Source organism: Arvicola amphibius, chromosome 11 (assembly GCF_903992535.2).
Source record: "Arvicola amphibius chromosome 11, mArvAmp1.2, whole genome shotgun sequence".
NCBI classification, from domain to species: Eukaryota; Metazoa; Chordata; class Mammalia; order Rodentia; family Cricetidae; genus Arvicola; species Arvicola amphibius.
The window spans coordinates 21166703-21190639 of record NC_052057.2 but is presented as its reverse complement, the minus strand read 5'-3'; the positions used below and the strand labels follow the sequence as shown (position 1 = coordinate 21190639).

At 38.7% G+C, this 23937-nt stretch overlaps 1 protein-coding gene across 1 annotated transcript in view; it reads left to right on the top strand.

Moving 5' to 3' along the window:
* The window catches only part of Rnf13 (ring finger protein 13), a 72832-nt gene that overhangs the window by 10741 nt on the left and 38154 nt on the right, over positions 1–23937 (top strand). The window contains exons 2-4 of the mRNA XM_038347002.1: positions 14039–14164; positions 18137–18217; positions 20992–21117. Of these exons, the coding sequence (XP_038202930.1) occupies positions 14051–14164; positions 18137–18217; positions 20992–21117 (321 nt within the window). The 5' untranslated portion in view covers positions 14039–14050. The remainder of the gene's footprint in view (positions 1–14038; positions 14165–18136; positions 18218–20991; positions 21118–23937) is intronic.

Below are 23937 nucleotides of genomic sequence, written 5' to 3'. Positions count from 1 at the left end.
TATTTTGTTTTTATTGTGTATCTGTGTGTGGGTCCCCTTGGAGGATAGAAGAGAGTGTGGGTCCCCTTGGAGGATAGAAGAGAGTGTTGGTGAGCTGTCTGAGGAGGATGTTGGGAACCTGGAACTGAATCCTGGTCCTCCGAGAGAGCAGTAAGCAGTCTTAACAGCTGAGCCCTCTCTCCAGCTCCTTTCTGTACTCCAGGTATTAAATCCTTATCAGATATACAGATGTACAGATTTTCTTTCCCTTTGTATGTGGTTAATATCTCAATAATGTTCTTTGATACACAAAAGTTTTCAATTTTGAGGAGCCCAATTTATATCTTTTTTACTCGTGCTTTTGATGTTATTTCTAAGAATTCATTGCTAATATGGAAACTTGCCCCTTTCCTTCTTTCTGTTTTTTTTTTTTTTTTTTTTTTTTTTTTTTTTAAGACAGGGCCTTAGTAAGTAGTACTAGCTGACCTGGAACTTTTTGTGTAGGCTAGGCTGGCCTTGAACTCATAGAGTTCACCTGCCTCTGCTTCCCAGCTTCTTAGACTATAGGTGTCCCACTGCTGCTGGCTTTTTTTTTCTTTTGAAATGGTATTTCAGTATCTGGGGTAAGCTATATGAATTTTGGTGTTTCCTTCATCTTCCTGATTGCTGGAATTTACAGGTGTGTACTGTCAGATCTTCCTGCCTCTGCCTCCTGAGTGCTGGGATTAAGGACCATTTCTAGCCATCTTTTTCACAATATTAAAAACAGAATTTTGACTAGTTGATTGAAAAACCTTGCAGATATTGAGTATAAATTCTGATAAACACTGACATTTCCATAGCTATGAAACAGCTACTATAATGAAGTTGACAAACATGTCCATTATTCTCAGCAGTTTCTCAAGCCACATAGGCTTTCTACTCTCCTGCCTCTGTAATGTAGATCTTTATACTTATACCATAGTTTAGCATATTATACGGTCCTTGTTTCCTGATATAGCTCCCTGCTGCTACAAAATTGGTATTGGTACCTGGAATAGTTCCAGGATGCTTAAAAAATTGAGGTTTATTTGTTTGTTTTTGTTATTCAGTTTGGTTTACCTTTGGGTCCAAGGACAGTGCTGAGCCATTTGCCAGTTGGGACTGAATGCTAGCAACCACAGCATCACAGTTAACTAAGCTATGGGCTGTAGCTGATTGAGATGTATTGTCTACTGAGGCACATGCCTGCTGCTTTTTCACTTTATGGCAATCATACTCATTGTTAAAGCTGCTGCATGGGATAGAATATTTTGGGAGCAGAGCCAGGGTAGCGGCTCAGCCCTTGTGCAGTTGCAGAGGACCTAAGTTTAGTTCCTAGTACCCATAACTCACTCGTATGAGAGCTTATTGCTGTCAATGTATTAGCTACTTTTCTACTGCTGTGATCAGACACGATGGTCAGAAGCATCTTATAGAAGAAGGGTTTATTTAGACTTAGAAACCTCCTCAAACAGTGCCACCAACTGGGTTAAAATGCCCACAGTTTTGGGGGGGGACATATCTCATTCAACCCTCTCATAGCCTGTAATTCTAGTTCCAGGACATCTCATACCCACTTCGGGCCTTGATGGGCAGCAACAGTATGTGTATATATGCAAGCACTCACATATATACATAAAAATAAGTAATCTTAAAAAGGGAATATTTTATGTGCAATTGAGTGCTTATATTGAAAAAAAATTAATTTTCTTCTCAAGATCTGCCCTTTTCTTTATTTTTAAAAGTATTAAAATATTTTTATTTATTCATGACCATTTCATGCATGATTATATTCACCCCAAGCCTTCCTCTTATTCCCCATAGAACTCCCCCAACAGGTCCTTCTTCTCCCTCATGTCCTTTCTGTTTGTAAATTCACTGACAGTTCATGCTGCCTGCTGGCGCATGGGTACAGGACCTCCATGGAGTACGCACAGCCTACCAGCAGCCACATACCTGAACTATCATCATCATTTTGATAGTTTTTGAGACAGCATCTATGATGTAGCCTTGGCTATCCTGTAACTTCCTATGTAGGCCAGAGTGGCCTGAAACTCACAGAGGTCAACTTGCCTCTGTCTCTTAAATGCTGGGATTAAAAGCAGGTACCATCATAAATTAATAGACTCTAGAATTTTTTTTCTGAAGCATGTAAATAAGTGTGAAGAACAAACTGAAAATGATATAAAGACCCATTGCCCAGAGTTAGCATTCTAATCTATTAGATTATCTTATTGTTTCATAATAGTTAAAGAATTATTTATTTTGTATGTATGTGTGTGTGACACAGTATAAAGATGCATACCACGTATGTGCAGGCACCTTCAGAGGCCAGAAGAGGGAAACCGGAAGAGGTTTGTGAGCCAGCTGACATGGATGCTGGCATCCAAGCCTGGGTCCTCTGCAAGGTTAACAGCTGCTTTTAGCTGCTCAGCCATCTCTCCAGCCTCCATAGTACTCAATGTATGTATATTTGTGTGTATTTCTAATATATGCATAAGACATTTGTCACTTAGGAATCTTTTTGAGACAGCATCTCCCTGTGCTGCCTATGTTAGTCTTGAATTCCACTGAGTAGCTGGGACTACTGTTGAAACCACCACACCCTGGTTTTAATGAAAACAGGATTTTTATTAATGTTTGGTGGTACTGGGGAGTCAGTGCCTCTTTGAGGCCCATGGTAGGCAGCTGCTCTCCTATTGAGCCTTAAGACAAGTTTAATGTTAAAGTCTTAGGACTTTTTAAAGAGAGGTAAACCGGTCGTCACGTTTAGAGGTTTTGTTGAAGATGGTATAAGGAGAAGTGTTGTGTGATTTGTTTTACAAATGCCAAGCATCCGGTTTGTCAAGCACTGTTTGCACATCTGTAACGTAAATAGTGATGTACTTGAGAAGTGCCTGCCGGAATCTCAGCCCCGGCCTGCGCTCTGTGCGCTAGACCCCAGTTCGCGAGCTTCAGGAAAGGGGCTAGAGGTTGAGAATACTCACGCAGAGACAGACCGACACGCAGACCTTCAGTCACTGGTATCAAAAAACCCATCTTTAATAGCACCATGGAGGCTTAAATACACTGCAGTCAATGGCCAGCAGGTGAAAATTCCATCCTCTGATCCTTAAAGCTAGGCACAGCTTCTAGTAACTTCAATTAGAAGGTTCTAGCAGGGAGGAGTAGTTCAAGGCCAGGACTCATTAGTCCCAACAAGTACATATTCTTTCAGAAAATAAGGACACTAAACAGTAAAAATGAGAATTAAAAATTAAGACAGGAAGAAGTGAGCATTTAAAAAAGCAGATTAAAGGAGTAACTCATGGGAGATGTGTAAACTGACTGCAAACACTTGCCACGGTGGGCCTGGCATCCAGGAAAGGAAGTCAAGAACATAGCTGGAGAAACACTGTGAAGCTGGTTTCCGGGCCTGACCATAGGCTGCACTCACTTCCTGTGGCTTGTGACTCCCTGTAACTAGCTCCATGGTGATCTGATGTCTTTTGCCTCCCTGAGTGCGGGCTCCTGCGCTCAGGTCCACCTCTCCCCACATACACATAACTAAAGTCAATGTAAAGAAGCAGCGTGTGCCGATGGCGATGATGTAACACGGCCTGGTGTGTGACAGTCTGCCACCATGACCACAGCGTGAAAGAGCCCACGTTTATACACCCACACTCCTTGTAGATCATCGGCCGCATTATTGGTTTCCATCTAAGAACTGTACAAAAATTAAAGAATGAGGGGTGAAGGTAGGAACCATGCGTAAGCAGATTTGTTCGCTTTTCAGTGCGTTAGTTCCTAGTTCTTGTATGTAGAAGTTCTGTCCCCTAAAAGAGTGACAGCACATTCAAGTCACTTTCTCCTGTTCTGTTTTAAAGGCTGTGTAGAGGGTTAGGGGGAGTAACATTCCCATCAGATCGTTAACACAGAGCTATCATGAAGTCAAGTTTCTCTCAGTGCCAGCTATAGTGATAGCATTCACATTTGTGTGGAAACATCGTAAAAATAAAACATTCTGGTTTAGGAGACATGCTCTGAAACATGGTGCATGTTTTGATAACCACAAAACCCAGAATTTTCTGCTATGTTCCCTAGTGCTAAAGATTTCAAAACCCCTGAAAAAAGTTCCATTGTCAATTGTTCATTTCTTGTTTTCTGTGTGGTTCTTTGCTGAGGTTGACAGCCTCTGATATAGTTGACAATAGTGGCATTGAGAGAACTATGAAGTGTGTGTTTGTTAGCATCTCTCCCCCATCTTTTCTTCTTGTCTATTTTAACCTATTGGTTGTCCTTTGACTTGTAAGAAGTTTGTGAATCATTGCATGGTATGTCACTTCTCAGTCATGATCAAGAAAGTGTTTTCCAAACAAGTTATATTACTGTTTAATGTAAAAATTAGCAAAAAATGTGTTCAACATCTAAAAATAGAAATAATATATAAAGAAATCAGGGAAAAGGTTTGCATCATTGGATTTCTTATGTATGACACCAAAAACAAAGGTAATAAAATCAAAAATAGGGGAGTTGGCATCCATAAACATTAAAAGTGTTTGTGTATTGAAGGACTTGTCTACTTTTTACACAGTGAAAAAATAATGCACCTAATGGGAGAACATATATTTCAGTCCTATACTAGGCAAGGCTTGATATTTAAAGTGTGTCAGTACCCCTATAACTCAACAACAGCAGTAGAGTTTGATTAAAATGAGAAGAGTGCACAAAGATGTGCAAATGGGCATACAGTGCAAGAAGAGATGCTCAGCATTACTAATTCTTAGAGAAATGCAAACCAGAACCACCACTCTGTGCACTCTAGGGTAGCTGTGTCAAAAATAGCAAACAGCAGGTGTTATAGCTATGAGAAATCATAGGAACCCTTGGACATTACTGGTGGGTAAACAGGCTTCAGCATCTGTGGAAAATGGTTTAATACTCAAAAAGTCAGTGTTCCTGCAGTTCTACTTCTGGTATGTACCATATTAGATTTGGAGCCCAGAGGAAAGAGACAAGGCAGAAAGGAACAGTCTAACCTCCACACATGATTGCATTTATTAGCATGCACGGCAAAGGACAACCTCTCCCATCAGAATGGAGGGGTCTGCAAAGGGCACCCTTTATAGGTGTGGGGCTTTGGAATGAGGAACTTGATGCAGCTCTGGGGGCTATGTGCAGCTCCGTGGTCTTTCCTTTGTGAATTGTTTCCTTGAGGCAGGGCGGATGCTGTTTTAGCAAACATTCCCGTCTGGGCTGACCAGTGACTGTTGAACAAAGTCAGCTGTAATCTCAGAGGAATTCTGTTTTTACAACTAAGGCAATCTGTCATACCCAACTAAAAGATGAAACAATTAAATGTTTCTTAATAAGTCAAGACATGGAAGTGATTTAATTTTTGTTAATGGATGAGTAGGTAAACAAGATGTGGTGTGTACAAGCCGTGGGGCACTATCAGCCTGAGAAGGAAGCAGATTTTATACTTCTATAGTGCATCAGTGTTTAAGACATGCAGTGAACTGAGCCAGTCACCAAAGACATGCTGGATGATTCTACTTATGTGTCAAATTCTGACAGGAAGTGAATAAGTGTTGCTAAGGGCTGTGGGTTTCATTTTGTCAGGATAAGAAGGCTCTAGAGATATAAGAAGTTGATCTAGTACATGATAGTAAAAATATAGTTACTAAGCTATTTTTGAAATGGTAAGTTTTATATATATCACACCAAAAATGAGACAGGTGAACTTCTCGGAAGACCTCTCTGTTACCTACAAGATAATCCATATAGATGTTCTTCACTGAGATTCTTCTCAGGTGATTTTAGGTTTTGTCAAGTAGGCAGTTAAAGCTGAATCACAGCTACACTGTCCTTGTTGCCTCCAGGATGTCTTTATTGTTGGTTTGATGAAACTGTCATGTATTTAGTGTTTCTTATTATCTTAAAATATTTTATTCTCTTTATTTAAAATTAAAAAGAAATTTTTTGGGGGGGGACAGGTTCTTGATATAAGTAGCCCTGGATGGGCTTGAATTAGGAGCAATCCTCCTGCTTCTGCCTCCCCAGTGCTGGGATTACAGTCATAATCATTTTTTAAAACCAAAATTTACATTTTGTTTTTATTTATTGTATGTGTTGGTGTGTGCGTGCTCTAGGATGTGTGTGTAGGTGAGTCATTCCTCTCCTTCCATCACCGTGGGCCCTGTGGATGGAACTCAGATGGTCAAGCTCGGCAGCAACTGCCTTTATCTGCCAAGTCATTTCTGTGGCCCTGAAAAGAATTCTTCTTACACTAATGTTTTACGTTAGAATAAAAAGCAGTAGGTTTTGCCGCGGCGTCACCATGCATTTGTGTCACTGTACATTGCTCCCATTCTTTTTCTCCCCAACTGTTTTATCCCTGCCCCCATAGCTGATCGTGCCCTCAGCTAGTTCCCTCTTCTGCTTCCCATCACATGTATCTTGTTACCCTCCCTGCTTCACACTGATCTCATCCTTCTTCAAGTTTTGTGATTTACATCTGTGCATGTATGCACTTGTACACACATGCTCACATGTGTTTATACGCATGTAATTTTAAGTTTCTGCATAAGAGAGAAAACATGTTATTTGCTTTTCTGAGACTGACTTAACTCATTTAGGATTTCCAATTACATCAGTTTTCTTGAATATGTCAGTATTTCATTTTTCCTTATCACCTCATAAAGTTCCATTTTGTACATCTGTTGGTGGAAGTCTAGTCTGTTGACATTTTTTGATTTTGAGCAGTACAGACATAAACATGACTGCACAAAGCATTTCAGTATTGTTGACTTAGAATCATTGAGATGTATATCCAGTAATGGTTTAACTGGGTCATATGGTTATTCATTTTTCAGTTTTCTTTAATTAATGTATCTGTGTGTGTGTGTTTAAGTGTGTTCATGCACGGGTACCTGTGAACTTGTTACTACACACATGGAGGTCCAAGGAGTTGGTTCCCTCCTTCTACCTTGTATTTCCTGGCAATTGAACACAGGTTGTCAGCCTTACCAGCAGATGCATTCGCCTGGTCATCTATCTCAGTGGCTCTATTATCAGGTTTTTGAGGAAGATCCATGTCAAATTAGCCGAGCAGTGGTGGCGCACGCCTTTAATCCCAGCACTTGGAGGCAGAGGCGGGTGGATCTCTGTGAGTTTGAGGTCAGCCTGGTCTACACGAGCTAGTTCCAGGACAGACAGCAAAGCTACAGAGAAACCTTGTCTCTCGAAAAAAACAAAAAACAAAACAAAACGCCAACAAATTGGTTGTCCAAATTTACATTCCTGTCAGCAGTGAGTAGGGGATCTTTGTTTCCCACCCCCTTGCCAGCATTTGTTATTTGTTCCCTTGATTTTATCATTTTGAGTTTGATGAGAAAGGATCCTTAAATTTTAATTAGCATGTCTTCAATGATTAAGAATGTTAAACACACACTTACAGGTACCTGTTGGCCATTTGTATTTTTCTTCTTTTGAGAACTGTTCATTTAGTTTGTTGGCTCATGCATTGATTGAGCGAATCATTTGATTTTACTGGTGTTTCATTTTTCAGCTTTTTATTATATTTATCAATCCCTTGTCTGGTGTCTAGTTGGCAGGGATGTTTTTTCCATTCTGTAGGCTGTTTCTTGAGTCTAATGATTATATCCTCTGCTATTGGACTCCTGTTCAGAAGTCCTTGCCTCATGCTTACATCTTGATGAAAAGTTTCATCCATTTTAAATTGAGTTTTGAGAGAGAGAGAGAGAGAGAGAGAGAGAGAGAGAGAGAGAGAGAGAGAGAGAGAACAGATCTGATTTTGTTTTTCTACACATAGAAATACAGTTTTCCCAGCACCATTCATTGAAGAGGTGGTCATTTCTCCGATTTATGTTTTTGGCAGCTGTAGCTGTGTGGGCTTATTTTTGGATCCTCTATTCTGTTCCAATAATTGCATGTCAATTTTTTGTGCCAGTACCATCCTGGTTATGTTATGATGGCTTAGTAATATAATTTAAAGATTATTTCATTGATTTTGGCCTTTTAACCTTTTCTTCCCCCTTTCTATTATGAATGGAATTTCCTCCTTATCTCATTCTTGCCAAGTTTGCTATTGGTATATAGAAAAGCTACTGATTTTTTTGGTGTGTGTGTGTGTGTGTGTGTGTGTGTGTGTGTCCTGTTACTTTGTGGAAAATGTTCTTTAGGTTTAAGCATTTTCTGGTGGAGTCTTGAAGGTTTTTAAGTATAGGATCATGTTGCCTACAAGTAAGCATAGTTTCCCTTTTTCATTTCCGGTCTGTATCCCTTTTTAAAAATCTTGTCGTATTGCTCTAGCCATGACTTCTAGCCATGTAGTGACTAAATGGAGCAAGTGGGCACCTTTGTCATTATAGATTTCAGAAGAAATGTTCTGTTTTCCCCATTTAGAATGCCACAGGCTATGGGTATGTCATACATAACTTACCGTATTGAGTTTTTTTTCTTTCTGTTGCTCATATCTTTGGGGATTTTGTCATGAAGTAATGCTGGACTTGTGGGAAGCCTCATATGCAGTGATTGAGATGATAATGTGGTTTTTGCCCTTATGTCTGTTTATGTGCGCAATTTTTTTTGATGTGTGAATGTTTATTGATTCACATATGTTGAATTGAACTTTATGGCAAATGTCATCTTTAATGTGTTCTTGAATTTGATTTGTTAGATTTTTCTGTGTCTGTATGCATGTATTCCGTGTGTGGTGTGTTGTTTGTGAGTTTATGTGTGGAGTCTAACAGTTGATATCTCTGTCTTCCTGTATTGTTCTCTGCCTTCTTTCTTTTTTTACTGTTTTTGAGTCAGGATCTCACACTGACCATGGTGCTCATTAATTGGCTAGACAGGTGACAAGTGAGCCCTGTAATCTTCTGCCTGTCCCCCCACCACCACACACACTGTTGGAATTTCAGATGTGTGCTGCCACACAGACATTGTGTGGGTGGCATTATACTCTCTCTGTAGGAGTATACAAACTGAAAGCACAGTATGCCAGTGTAAAGTACGTGGTCATGGAGAAGTCTTCCGTTGTTCAGGTAAAGCTTTCATATTCAGCATCGATGATACTGGATTAGAATCATGAGATCAGGTTGTGGAAGATCTTGGTATTTGAAAGGAACAGCTTCCTTTAACAGCCATTTAGTAGCCTCCATGTTCCCTTGAAGATCATGTTCAGTTTTAAGAAATGGTACAAGTAAACCCTTTTAAAAAAGTCATTATCTTTTCTTCTTCCTCCTATAAGACTGGGATAGCGACTGTGGGGTAAGGGTGGATGCTGAGGGGTGAGAACCCCACTATGTTGTTGTTCAGGCTGGTCTCTGTTGTGGTCCAGCCTCAATGGGGTTTGCACATTCCAGGGTAGGGGGTGTGTAGATTAGAAAAATTAGGTAGGAGGAACAGAGATGAAAGAAATACAGAGTCATAGGATAGAACTGGGAGGGCTATCTGGTGAACACTGAATAGGCCCATGTTTATTTTCCATTGCTTATATACCACAATCCAAAAAGGGGGGAAGAAGGCAAAAGACTGCCTTAACATGACACAAAGTAAAAAGAGAACAATTATGTTTCCATACTTGAGATGTCAAGCCACTATTTCCTGAGTTAAGCATTCAGGTGCTTTAGGCAGGGCATGCAGTGACCACACCTTAGACCATCCTGTGGGCAGCCACTCCCTGGGTCAAACCTTCTGTCTTTTCCTTGAAGGAGCAGAAATAGGCTTGAATTCTCTGACTTTTGATCAAGGTGGAGCGGATCCACCTCTGTGAGCCATCTTAACATCCAAAACACCAAGCAACCACACCCTACATCAGGGCGTCTTCTTTGTAGCCACTCCTTAAGTCAGACTTCCTGAGCTAGAGTAAGCTCCAGCTCTCTGACCTTCAGTCGAGGTGGAGCGATCTACATCTCTGGGCCCTCATAGGTCTTCAGTCCCTAGCTGCAGCGGTCCATCTCACAGCGGCTTTCTAAGTAGCTGGGGCTACAGGTTTATGTCCTTGTACCTTTCTTGGAAAAGGATTTATAGCAAACTTAAGAGTCATTCCCTTTTAAATTCTCTAGTGAAGAATCATATACAGCTGAATGTTGTCTAGTAACATGATGTATTTATTTCTCTTCACACAGTAGGCTAAGTGCTAGGAGGAGCCATTAAAGAATTAAAACTTTTCCCTTTAGAAGGCTTCTTAATGAAGCAAAGTCACTTTAAACTAAAATGTAGAAACTTTCATGCTTTCTTGAGAATGTATTGATCACGAAAGTCTTAGTGTTACTAATGTTGGGATGAAAACCATGACCACAAACAACCTGGAGGAAATGTATGGCTTACACCTCCGTATCACTGTTCATCATTGGAGGAGTCAGGACAGGAGCCCAAACAGGGCAGGAACATGAAGGCAGGAGCCGATGCAGAGGCCACAGAGGGGTGCTGCTTACTGGCTTGCTTCCCATGACTTGTTCATGTCATAAGTGCCTTGTTGAATGTTATAATAGATGGAGATACAAAAAAAAAAAAATAAAGAGACATAGGATAGTACCAGGAAGGCAACTCAGTGAATACTGAATCTGTCCGTGTTTATTTTCCATACACTTACATACCCCAGTACAGAAAGGGAGAAAGAAGGCAAAAGACTGCTTTAGCATGACAGAAGCAGAACAGGTACTTGCTTCAATGCTTGAGACATTAAGCCAGTATTTCCTGAGTCAAGCATTTTGATGTTTTGGGCAAGATATGCAGCGAATACACCTTAGGCCAAGCATCCTGTAGGCAGCCACTCTCTATGTCAAATCTTTTATTTTAAAATGAAGGAGCTGGAGTAGGCTTGAATTCTCTGACCTGTGGTCAGGGTGGAGCAGATCCACCTCTATGGGCCATCTTAATGCCCAAGAAACCAAGTAACCACACCCTTGGCCAAGATATCCTGTTTGTAGCCACACCTGTTGTCAACAACTTTGAAAGAGTAAAAATAAACTCAACCTCTCTGACCTGTGTGAAGGTGGGACAGACTCACATCTGTGGGCCCCCACATGTTCAGCCTGTTTTTTATGGAACCCAGGACCACCATCCCAGGGATGGCCCCACCTACAATGAGCTGGACTATCTCACATCAATCACTAATTTGAAAAATGCCTTACAGGCTTATCTATAGCTCAGTCTTATCTCTTAGAGGGTAGTGTCTCAGTTGAGATTCCCTTCTCTCAGATGACTTTAGCTTGTGTCAAGGTGGTAAAACTAGTCAGCACGAGCCTTCTTAATAGAAACTGCATATATTCACACACACACAAAGTTAACATTTGCTTCAGATTTATAGTTTTCCTTTTAATTCTTTTTTTTAACAAAAGCTTCACAGCATTTATTGGAAGCACCATCTCATCTCCATTCAGATTGTTTTCTTGACTTCATTTTATGAATCTGTGCCACGTTGTCTAATGTGAGGATCATGTGCTCATCAAGGCCAGTGGTCTGTTGGCACACTCACTAGCTCTCACAGCCACATCTTCATCTGAGATAGACTGCTTGGACCATCACTGTCTGCACCCTTTACCCCAGCCATTGCACAACGTGGCACTCCATATTGATCATATGAATGTGTGTGCTGCCCAGTGTCTCAGTAACACACCGGTAAGGCTACTTTATCTTAAGAAGTAATTTCAACAAAGTTATACACTTACATTTTTATTGTAGCTCAATTCTCAATATACAATTTACTTCAGATGTACAGTGCAGTGATTTTAATATATTTATAAAATTGTGCAACGAACACCAAAATCTAGTTTAGAACATTTTTCTAATCTTCCCCCTGTCCCTGTGAGCGGTCATTCTCTGCTTCCACCTGCTCCCTTGTCTTCACCAAACCTTCTTGTCATAGGCTCCGTCAACACCCAGTCAGCTCTAACACATTTTCATCACCAATGTTAATGGATTTGTAAAATGGTGTTTCAGAAACTATGTACAGGTATTTTGCTTTCAGTGTGTGAGTCAGATTCAGGCTTTGGATCTGTCTCATTCCCCACCAAGAACTCTCACTCACTACCATCAGTGTTGACTCTCTGTAACTTGTTGGTATTTATTGAAGCAGTTCACTATAAAGTCTATTGCCTTTGTTAATCATGTTCTCATTTTTTCCTGAAAAGTATACTATATAATTGGTTGGGACGTGCCAATAAAAATTTTATCCACTGTTGAATCTTCAGTCCTATCCTGGGATTTTGATTTGTTATAAGATAGATCGGAGAGTAATTTAGAAAACCGAATGATCTGGGAGAAGCAAACACCTTTTATTATTTTTATTAATAAAATTGCCTTTTATTATTTTTATTTTTAATAGCAGAGGAGATAGTTTATGAAGGGAAAGATACAGGGGTTCTGGAGGTAAGCCATGATGTCACTGTGGCCTGGTTCCAAGAGTGTAAGGGAGAGAAGGGGTCAGTTTTAGATATAGATAGGGAAAATAAAATGCTAGGTTATTAGGAAATCAATGCAAAAAATTGAATGCCCCTTACGAAAAGTCCTTGGTATGGGAAGTATTTCATTGTATTTCTGTAAATTATACCAATTGAATGTTTCTAATTTAAAAAATCATAAATGTGAAATTTTACAAAATCTGGAATGTTTTGATTTCTAGATCAGAGAGGGTCAACTAGTTTTTCCTCCTTTAATGTCAATACAACACCTAAAGGTATCTTCCACTTTCAATCCCAGCACTTGGGAGGCAGAGGTATGTGGATCACTGCTTGTTCAAGGCCAGCATGAACTACATACTAAGTTTTAAGTCAGCTGTTGTTATTGTGAGACCTTGTCTCAAAAAGAAAAAAAAAACAGGGAGGGGAAGGTAGTAGGGAAAGGTAAAGAAAGCACATATGTGGCCGTGGTGGGAAAGGTAATAGGGAAAGGTAATGTGGTCGTGGAGGGAAAGGTATTAGGGAAAGGTAAAGAAAGTACATATGTGGCCGTGGTGGGAAAGGTAATAGGGAAAGGTAAAGAAAGCACATATGGGGCTGGAGAGATGGCTCAGAGGTTAAGAGCATTGCCTGCTCTTCCAAAGGTCCTGAGTCCTCTTCTGGCGTGCAGGCATACACACAGACAGAATATTGTATACATAATAAATAAATAAATAAATAAATAAATAAAAAATAAAAAAAAATAAAAAAAAGAAAGCACATATGTGGTCGTGGAGGGAAAGGTAATAGGGAAAGGTAAAGAAAGTACATATGTGGCCGTGGTGGCACACATCTTTAGTTGTAGTTGGTCCCTGCGAGTTCAAGACCAGCCTAGTCGCTGGTCTTAGTAGGGAATTCTAAGCCATCCAGGGCCATCCAATGAAGCCTATCTCAAATTACATGAATTTATATTTAGTGAGTGTATATGAATTTTTGTATTGAACAAAAGATACAATTTCTAGAAATGTAGAAAAACTTTAAATTTTAAAGCAAAGTTGTCTGCTTTCTTTTTATCGTATTTTGATTGAAATCTTTCTCCAAAAACTGGGTTGGTGAACAAGTTGTGCTATAACAAAGCTCTGTGGGGGAAATATTTGTTCTGTGCTTAAAATGCAGAACATAGATTTTTCTGGGAGTATGCTACTATTTAAAACTAACCCCCTTCTCCAGTACTGTGGGATTGAACATACCCTTGTGCTTGCTAGGCAAATGATGTTCACCACTGAAGTGCCTCCCTGTCCTGGTCTCTCTCTCTCTCTCTCTCTCTCTCTCTCTCTCTCTCTCTCTCTCTCTCTCTCTGTGTGTGTGTGTGTGTGTGTGTGTGTGTGTAACCCTTGCTCATTATGTAGAGGTAGCTGACCTTGAAGTCATAGGTATCAGCTTTCCTCTGCCAACTTAGTGCTGGGAGTAAAGGTGTGCACTACTATGCCTGGCTTCAAAATATTTCTTGGTTTTATTAGCACATTTATAATTAATATTAGCACATTTGTAATTAAATGGATATTTTTGGGTGTTGAGAATCAATGTGGGAAATGGTGTCTTCTAGGGGTGAAAGCACCAGCTTTTCCAGTTACTCTTTCTTTATCTCCTAGGTGATTTACGAGATGCTGCTCTCCATAGGGATGCTCATGCTGTCTGCCACACAAGTCTACACCATCTTGACTGTGCAGCTCTTTGCATTCCTGAACCTGCTGCCTGTAGAAGCAGACATTTTAGCAGTAAGTGTAATATAATTTATTTATGTCTAAAAATATCACTCAGTGCTTTAAAAAAAGCCACAGATGATGGATCTTACAATGTGTTTATAAACATGCTGAACTACGTACAGGTACTTGAAAATTGAGCATGTCTTATTTTCTTTTCTTTGCTTAATATCCAGCATAAATTTCTTGTACATTTAAGTGCCTCATAAATGGTGTGTTTGTTCCTGAGACTATGTGCTCATACTTACATCCTTGTGTTTTATGTAGAACCTTCTGTTTTGTTTTGTTTTGTTTTTTAGACAGGGTTTCTTTTTTTTTTTTAAATTTATTTATTTATTTATATTTATTTATTATGTATACAATATTCTCTCTGCATGTATGCCTGAAGGCCAGAAGAGGGCACCAGACCTCATTACAGATGGTTGTGAGCCACCATGTGGTTGCTGGAATTGAACTCAGGACCTTTGGAAGAGCAGGCAGCGCTCTTAACCTCTGAGCCATCTCTCCAGCCCCTAGACAGGGTTTCTCTGTGTAGCTTTGGAGCCTGTCCTGGAACTCTCTCTGTAGACCAGGCTGGCCTTGAACTCACAGAGATCTGCCTCCTGAGTGTTGGGAATAAAGGCGCGGCACCATAACCAACCAGCTCTTATGTAGAATCTCATTGGTTTCTTTACTACCTGGTATCTTTTATTTCCTATTTTTGAGACAGCTTTTGTTATCATAATCTTGACTGTCCTGAAACCTACTGTGTAGACTAGGGTGACCTAGAGATTCACCTACCTCTGCCTCCTGAGTGCTGGGATTACAGGAGTGTACCACCTCACCTGGTCTCTTTCTTTCCCTCCCTCTTTTCTTTTCTCCCTCCCTTCCACACTTCCCCTTTCCTCTCTTCTCCCTTACTTCCCTCCCCTTTCCTTCTCCCCCTTCCCTCCTTTTCTTCTTTTCTTTCTTAGTAAACATCATGCTGTTGTGAGTGTAGCAGCATTAAACATGGATGTGCCACTTCATGTTATTTTGTTAATTACAGTTGAATGACATCATTTTAGTTGATCCCAATTTGCCTTTGATTTCATTGTTTGTATTTGTCAGAGATGATTGGTTACTTGATGGTCAGCAGGGTGACCATCAAGAATCACATAGTTAGAAGTGGCAGGGACGGATAGATTATATGTAATGGTAGTCTAGAATGTTGGTAATAGCGTTACAAGGTGAGTTAAATTCTTGTTCATGTGGTAAGATGACCTTGAGCAAATCACTTAACGTCTCAGTCCACAGTTGCCTGACAGTGAAAGTGGAAGTATAGCTGTACCTTGTGGCTTAAGAGCCAGGGCTCTGACTCCTGCTCCTTCCAATGGTGTAAACTGTGTAAGTTGTTTTAGGTATTCTGTGTTCATCATTCAGAATGAGGGCGATAGTAATAGTTTATATTATATGGTTATAAATGAATGAATACCTGTCTTCCAAGCCCTGATGGATGTTACAAGTACTGTTCAAGAGAGAGGTTTTAGTTCCAAAAATTTAGTCATAAAAGTGATCCAAAAACACTTATTTGTGGCTTCTCTCATTTCCTCATTTTCAAAGCATACGTTTTAAAGTGCTACCTTTATACACTTGTATTTTCCCTTGCTCTTTCTGCACTGTTCTAAATAAATTTCTTCATTTTACATTGGTGTCTTTAGGAAGGGTAAATGACCTCCTTAGATTCAATACTGAGCTGACCGTGGTTGAGTAACCAAAATAACGATACTTTAGGAGATTAAATGTGAATTGTGTTAGTTGATTTGAAAGTACTTTGTGTCGAAAGCATTTTGTAAATCGCTCTGAAAGTGTGAACTTCTGTTGCAGCAGGATGTCAGTGTAGAGCAGTTACCATGTACATTTGGTGGCCCACAGGTACGATTTTGGGCTGGGTTTCCAAGTCAACAGAATGAATAATTGTCTAGTGAGAAGCAAAGGGAAATCTGGGTGTATGCAGAAACATTCAGACACTGGGTCACCCCGGTCCTGTGTTCCCTGCTGTGTTAGCCTGAACTCTTGTTTGCTGCCTGCATCAGCTTTCACTGTGACAGGAGCTGAGTGTGAGGCCAAGAGACTCGACAGCTGGCAGCTGTCCTGATTGAATGGTGCTTATTCTGTAGGGGAGGGAGACATGTCTGTGCCTTGGCATAGCTATGAGGATAATGTTGCTCGCCTACCGTACTTCTTATCTCATGCCTCTGGCAGATGATGCTGGAAGAGCAGGATTGTCCAGTAGGTGATTGATTCAGGGTAGCACACCTGTCCACCTGGATATGTGACCTCTATGCTTTGTGACTCTCAAGGCATACTTGATGTTTACATCTTTTTAAAAGGGACTTATTTATTTTTATTTTATGTGTATTTGTGAATGTCTGCATGTATGTATATGTGCTGCATAGTATCCATGGAGGCCAGAAGGAGGTATCAGTCTTCTTAAACTAGAGTTAGAGGTGATTTTAAGCTACTATGTGAGTGTTGCTAGGATTGGAACCTGTGTCCTCTGAAAGTGCTCTTAGCCCCTGAAGACTTTTCTGTCTTGTGATTACTATCAAGTAACTACCTTACTTTGTAAATATGTTTTCTATTTATGACATACAGCTTATGAACAACTCTCTTAAATTCTACTAGTAGCATAGATTTCATCTGCGTTACAAAAGTTACTTGTTATTCTTTGCTTTTTTTCCTATTCTTTTTTCTCTTGTTTTCCATATAGTAGATTAATCATTTTAAATGACACAGCAGACTTATCTCACAGTTAGGTCGGTACTGCTATGAACTATAAGCTTTTTTTTTTGTGGTGTTGGAAATGGAACTCAGGACTTCATGCATGCTAGGCAAGGCTCTACCACTGAGCTATGTCCCTAGTCTTCCTATTATCTCTTAAAAGCACACTCTCTTTTATTATAGTAGAAGACTCAATACTATAGCACAAGAACCAATATCTGTATGGAAAATGGAAATTGTTTGAATAACTTGGGCTATTGAGATGGGTAAAGTGCTTACTTCACAAGTCTGGGACCTGAATTCAATCCCTGAAACCCACATCAAAATGGACGTGAAGAACCATCTCGACAAAATTATCTTCTGACCTCCATATGCCCTTTATGGCATGTGTGTACCATTCCCAACAATAATAAATCAAATCAAAATACTTAAATAGCTTTAGTTTTCCCTATTATGTGCTCCGCTGAATTTGGTCCTTAAATCACTGGTTCTCCACTGGTTGTGACCCATTGTGGGGCAAATGACCCTTTCATAGGAGTTGCCGAAGACCATCAGAAACAGATATTTATATCACATTCATAACAGCATCAAAATTACAGTTATAAAGTAGCAACAAAAATAACTTTATGGCTCTAAAAAAGCTGCAGAGAAACCCTGTCTCAAAAAACCAAAAAAAAAAAAAAAAGGAAAAAAAAATAACTTTGTGGTTGGGGGGTCACTACAACATGAGAAACCGTTTTAAAGTGTCACAGCATCAGGAAGATGGAGAACCCCTGTCTTAAGTGTTCTTTTATATTAGAGTTGACAGTACATCAGAGTTTGAGTTGATGTTACTTTTGCTGGGAGGAAATGTCATCTTTCATAGCTTTTACCAGAAATCTTGTAAATTTCTTCTATTAAATAAGACCCTTAAAATATAGAGAAAATAAAAGGGAACTTGTCTGCTGGAATTATATATCTAGAAAATTCGTTGCCAGGGAATTATCTTTGCCCAGAAAACAGTAGTAGGTATGTAATGTTACAGAATTATTGTTCATGTTTGATAATACATGAAGTTAGAATCAAATTTAGGTGGTTTATGTAAATTATGTTTATTCTTGCTATCTTAATTGATGCTCTGTTTCTATTTTATGATGTTGCACTAGTAAATCAGAATTACAGAGATGACAATTTATGTGATTTAATAAACTTTAAAATGTAATATATAAATTGATTTTAACTTGATTCTTTTAATTTTATATTTAGTATAATTTTGAAAATGCATCTCAGACATTTGAGGATCTTCCAGCAAGATTTGGCTATAGGCTACCTGCTGAAGGCTTAAAGGTAAGAAGATACTAACATACAAGATACGTAACATAGATTTAATAAGGTGTTTTTAATGGTCATTTACTGACTGAAAACATTTCTTAGTATTTATTATCATAAAAACTGAAGTACTCATTTGAGAAGATGAAGTTATTCAAGCCATTGTGTGCTATGTATGCATCTTTATACAGGTGTGTTTGTGTGCACAATAAAGCTATATTTAACACTAACTGAAACTTGCTGCTTGAATCCTGCCTCCATAATTTGTTCTCTGTCAAGTTTTCTTGCTGATAGGGAAAGACCTTCATTATTACTTTGAATAATTTCTTGGTTTTGCAATGTCATGAAATGCTATGGATATTGAACATTTAACTTTTTGAATTGTATATTTAGATCTTCCATGATTTTTTTCTTTTATTGTTTTTGTTCTTTTTGAGAGAGAATCTCAATATGTAGCCTTGCTGTATAGAACAGACTGGTCTCGATCTCATAGAGATTCTCCTGCCTCTTACTCCTGAGTGTTGGGGTTAAAGACATGCATTACCAGTCCTTGCTTAATCAATGTTTTTATCCTGCTGAATTTATCTCTATAGGGTATGTCTTGAAATGTAAGATTGCTTTCTTTGTGACATAGCATGTTTTAAATTTTGGTATAGATTTCAGGTTGCCTATAGAAGGTTAAGGGCAGTTTAAAATTCTATCATTTTGTCTGAGACCATCCTTTTTTTCTATGCTATCTTCAGTATTAGATATAAAATATTCACTAATTTGCCAGAAGTTTCTAATAAGATTAAATATCTTAGATTTTCTACTTGTATAACTCACACATATGTATATATGCATGCATACACAGACACATTGAGAGAGTTAGTTGACTATAAATACTCTATGCCCATTTAAAAACTGATGCATTTCTTTTTTTTTGCCAGAGCTGATTACATATTGGAAGTATCAATTGTTTTTTTACATATGCTTTGGGATATTTTTTCTTGAGTTTAAATAATTTTTCTTGAGTTTAAGTAATTGTTTCAACAATTTTATTATGTGGTTAAAAATTAGTGTATTTTCTCTTTTTCTCTGGCATGATAATTAGAAATTCCTTCCTCCTTCCAAGATAGTATGAGATTTTTGTTGTATAATCTCGAATACACATACATAATGTTTCCAGTTCTCAATCAGCATGGTGTGCAACTCTGTAGTGGGCATATCTGCTTTTAGTTTTCTTTAAGAATTTAAATTATTTTTAAAAACGCTGTGAATATCATGTGGTTATTTATCACTGGAATGAATATTTAAACAGAACAGGGAACATTTAAGAACAGGAGAAGCTTTCCTTTGTTTCTTCTTTAACCATACCTACGTAGCAGTCATATCTGTCTCCAGAATTAAGTATTACCAGGGACTTACAGGTAATACTTACTTTGGGTCCTTTTCTGAATATATAGTTTTTAGTTCTTTAAAAAACTTGTTACATTTATTTATTTTGTGTGTTTGTGCGTATGTGTGCATACATGTGCGTGTGTGTGCATGTGCACCATGGTGTGCACGTGGAGGCCTGAGGACAGCTTTCAGGAGTTAATTTTCTCTTCTACCATGTGGGTCCCAGCAATTGGGCTCAGGTTGTCACCCTTGGCAGCAAGCACCATCCACTGAGCCATCTCACTTGCCCCTTTTTATTTCTTCTGTTCATACATTGATGAAGTTATAAATTTCAGAAATGCATTAATTGTATTTATGAACTGTTTCTTCTGTGGTTTTACATGAAAGGGGATTTATGAAAAGATGATGACACTGCTTCATGGATAAAACTCGGAACCAATGTGCAGGCTTCAGAGAGGACTGGTGTTCTAATCCCCTTTATGCTGTGACAAACACCAAGACAAAAGCAGCTTAGGGAAGAGAGGGTGTATTACTGGGTATAGTTGTAATAGTGAATATATATATTACGTGTGGCCATGACATACTTGTGGTCAAAGCAAAAGTGCTTGATCCACAATGCCTTAGTCACTGCTCTACTGCTGTGAAGAGACACCATGGCCAAGGCAACTTTATATATATATAAAATTATATATAATGACCACATATAATATAGTTCATATAATATGCACAAATAATAAATAGAAATGTAATAACAACTGAAAAGCTACTGTGAATTGTTGTTAAAGTTTACATCTGTATTGACCATATACAGACAGCATTTTCTTTTTGTAGTCACCCAAACAATATAGTGACACTAGCAGCTATTTATATGTCATTTATATCATGTTAGGTATCATGAGTAACTCTAGACTATGCCTAGCTTCCGCACACCAACTAAACTATTTAAGGTATTTGAGCATTTATAGATTTGCTTTCTATCTGGGATTCTTGAAGCAATGCCCCATGGATTCTGAGGTAGGTCTCCTGGCATAGGATGGAAGTGTCTCAAGGGTAAAATCACTATCTCACAGCACTTAGACTGTGTCTGGCAGTGCTTGCCTTATGGTAGGAGTTCAATACATCCTTATGTAAGTGGAAGAAAATTGCAATTTGTGTTTCTATTTTATTTATTTCGAGTAAGTTAAAGAGTATTAAATGATTACTCCATGTGTGTATGAATGTGTATGTTTGTGTGTGGTTGTGTGTGTATATATAGAAAGTTGAGAATAACGTTCTGGGATTGTGAACAACTGTAGCTTCCAGAAGTACATGCAGAATAGCATAATAAAGCACAGGAGACTAATGGAAGCCGTCTGTGGGATAATTGACCTCTTGAGTGAAACAGAAATAACTTACTACTGATTCTTTTTCAGGGCTTTTTGATTAACTCGAAACCAGAGAATGCTTGTGAACCTATAGTGCCTCCACCACTAAAAGACAATTCATCCAGCACTTTTATCGTTTTGATTAGAAGACTTGACTGTAATTTTGATATAAAGGTAATATTTTCCTTTTGATATTATTATTATTTTTTGTTTGTTTGTTTTTTTTTCGAGACAGGGTTTCTCTGTGGCTTTGGTGCTTGTCTTGGAACTAGCTCTGTAGACCAGGCTGGTCTCGAACTCACAGAGATCCGCCTGCCTCTGCCTCCTGAGTGCTGGGATTAAAGGCGTGTGCCACCATCGCCCGGCTTTTGATATTATTATTATTATCTTTTGTTATCTAATTTAAATTCTTTCTCTTTCAGGAAAGATTTAAGTCAGTGTATGAAATTATTCAGAGTAAAATAAAAATGGAGCCAGCTAAAGGAAATTAAAATTAAACAACTTTGAAGACAAGATTAAGAAGAAATTTTACTTAAGTCTCATTTGTTACAAAATGAACTATAAATATTTAGTGGCCAATGGGTAAAGGAAAAAGTAAAAAGGAGGCTTTGTTTTAGCCTTCACTTTTACAGTGCAGACAAAATGTTTACCCTTTATCTCTATCAACACTTAGATTGCGATGTTTGTAGTAATAGCCTGTCCCTGAAATTGGGCTTTGTCTCCCTGCAGTTGGGCAAAGCTGACATTTTAGGTAGTAAGGCAGAGCTCCCCACAGAACTTTTCTCACTTTTGTATTTATAATAATAATAATAATAATTAACGTTTTTCCCCTTAGATTTCACCATATAGACAGTCTCAATGGATAAAATTTTAGTTGGTTGTACATGTGCACATGTTTTTTATTTTATGAGTTTTTCTTCAAAGATATGCTTAATGGCTCTTGGGTGATTTCCTGATATTATCTTCTTTGTAGTTGTGTTAAATACAGGGGTGTCCCTTTCGGGGAAGAAGTGATTATAATCAACACCTGAAAATAGATTACATCCATCTGAATCCCAAATCCCTGCCAGTGCCTTGAATGTCAGATGTAGGCAATAGGTGTTTGCAGTTGGTGTTGCATGATTTTTCCCATTTTAGGTAAATATAATAATGATAAAGACAGCAAAAATGAGAGTTTTAAAGAAATTTAGTTATTGACAGGATATTGATTTAGTGACTTGATATCAGTTATAAAATTTGTTATTGGTTTCAAAAGGCAGTTTAGTTACATTAGGATGTAATGTAGAAAATACAGGTTATTACTAATAGTAATAATTACAGACCACCTATCACAGTAATTTAAGGAAGGGTAAAGTCATCTTAGTTACTGGAGAAGCAGATGTAATTTCACCTTGAGGAGAATTTCTGATGATTAGGTATCAGCCTTTGATTAAAAATAACTGTACTTCTCTGAGCTTCCAGATTATTATATACAGCTTTATGTTACATTCATCATCTCATGATTTACAATGTAGATACAGAACCTTTTTCTGAATTTTACATAAATATATTTCAAGTAGTCAATAGCAGTCCATTTATGTCTATTTATAATTTTGTATCAATGCGTTAGCTTAAAGCAAATGTTAGGAAACTAGCTTATTTGCACGCTCTTCAAACACAGGATACTCAGATTACTGTGATGTGCCGTAATGAATGGTGCTTAGGCAAGAAGAAAACATGTGACCTAAGAGAAAGATGACTTACGTCACCAAACTATTAATGAGAGTCAAACATCCTGTTAAAGCTGCTTACAGGGATGGGTCCAGTATTCCTTAGGGGACAACTTGTAGGAGTTAGTTCTCTCCAGCACCACGTGGGTTCTGAAGGTTTAGCTCCTTGTCAGACCTGGCAGCAAGCACTGCTCCTTATGAGGTCTTGCTGTGCAGCCGCCGGCCTGACATGGGCTGTGCAGTCCAGACTGCTGTTGGTCCCTTGGCGACCACCCACTTTCACCTTTTATCTTGTACTGAAACCGCTTGTGAAAAGAAACATTGTTTCTTCAGGTTGGGGAAAACCACAGCAAGGCATTGTCTGCTTCTTTGAGACAGCGTCTCATCTCATTACATAGCTTTGGCCAGCCTGGAGCTCACAGAGATCTGCTTGCCTTTGCCTTTTGAGAGCTGGAATTAATGGCACGTGCCACCGTGGCTGGTCCTTTTGTACTTCTTTTTGTGGATAAAGAATGTTTTTTGTTCAATAGCAATATTTCCCACCTTCTTGATTGACGTTGTCCTAAAAGTCTATTTTTTCCTTTCTAAATTTGAGCATTAGAGCTTATATTTTATGTAGATCTGGGTATTAAGCCTTAAATATAGGGCTAGGACACCAGAACAGTGAGAAGCCTTAAAAGGACATGTGTGCTTGAGATTCATCACTGGGTGGCACTAAAAACCAAGATTCTAATTGTAATTGTTCTATCAAAGTTATTTGTTCTTTATCAAGCACAGTGTGAATCCTTGTCATCTGGGATGGTCCTAGTGGGCAGATAAGCAAATACAGAGAGATATCTTTCGGCTGTGTTAGCCTACTTCCGGGAACCATGTGTTCAGTGATGAGCATGTTAGAATGCCACCTCTGCTGTGTTAGGTTGAGAAGTATTAAGATTGGTTGGAATACGAATCCTTTCAGCACATGAAAAATGATATTAATATCAACTCAGAATAGAGATTTCATTTTTGTGTGCATTTTAATATCTACCGTATTCTAAGAGATGCCATTTTTAGACTTGCAGTCTTAGCACTTGAATGTTGAGGCAGCTTTTTCACTAGAGTCACTCATTTGAGCTGCTGAAAAATTGCTGTGTGGTGTGTGTGTGTGTGTGTGTGTGTGTGGTGTGTGTGTGTGTGTGTGTGTGTGTGGTGTGTGTGTGTGTGTGGTGTGTGTGTGTGTGTGTGTGTGTGTGTGTGTGTGGTGTGTGTGTGTGTGTGTGGTGTGTGTGTGTGTGTGTGTGTGTGT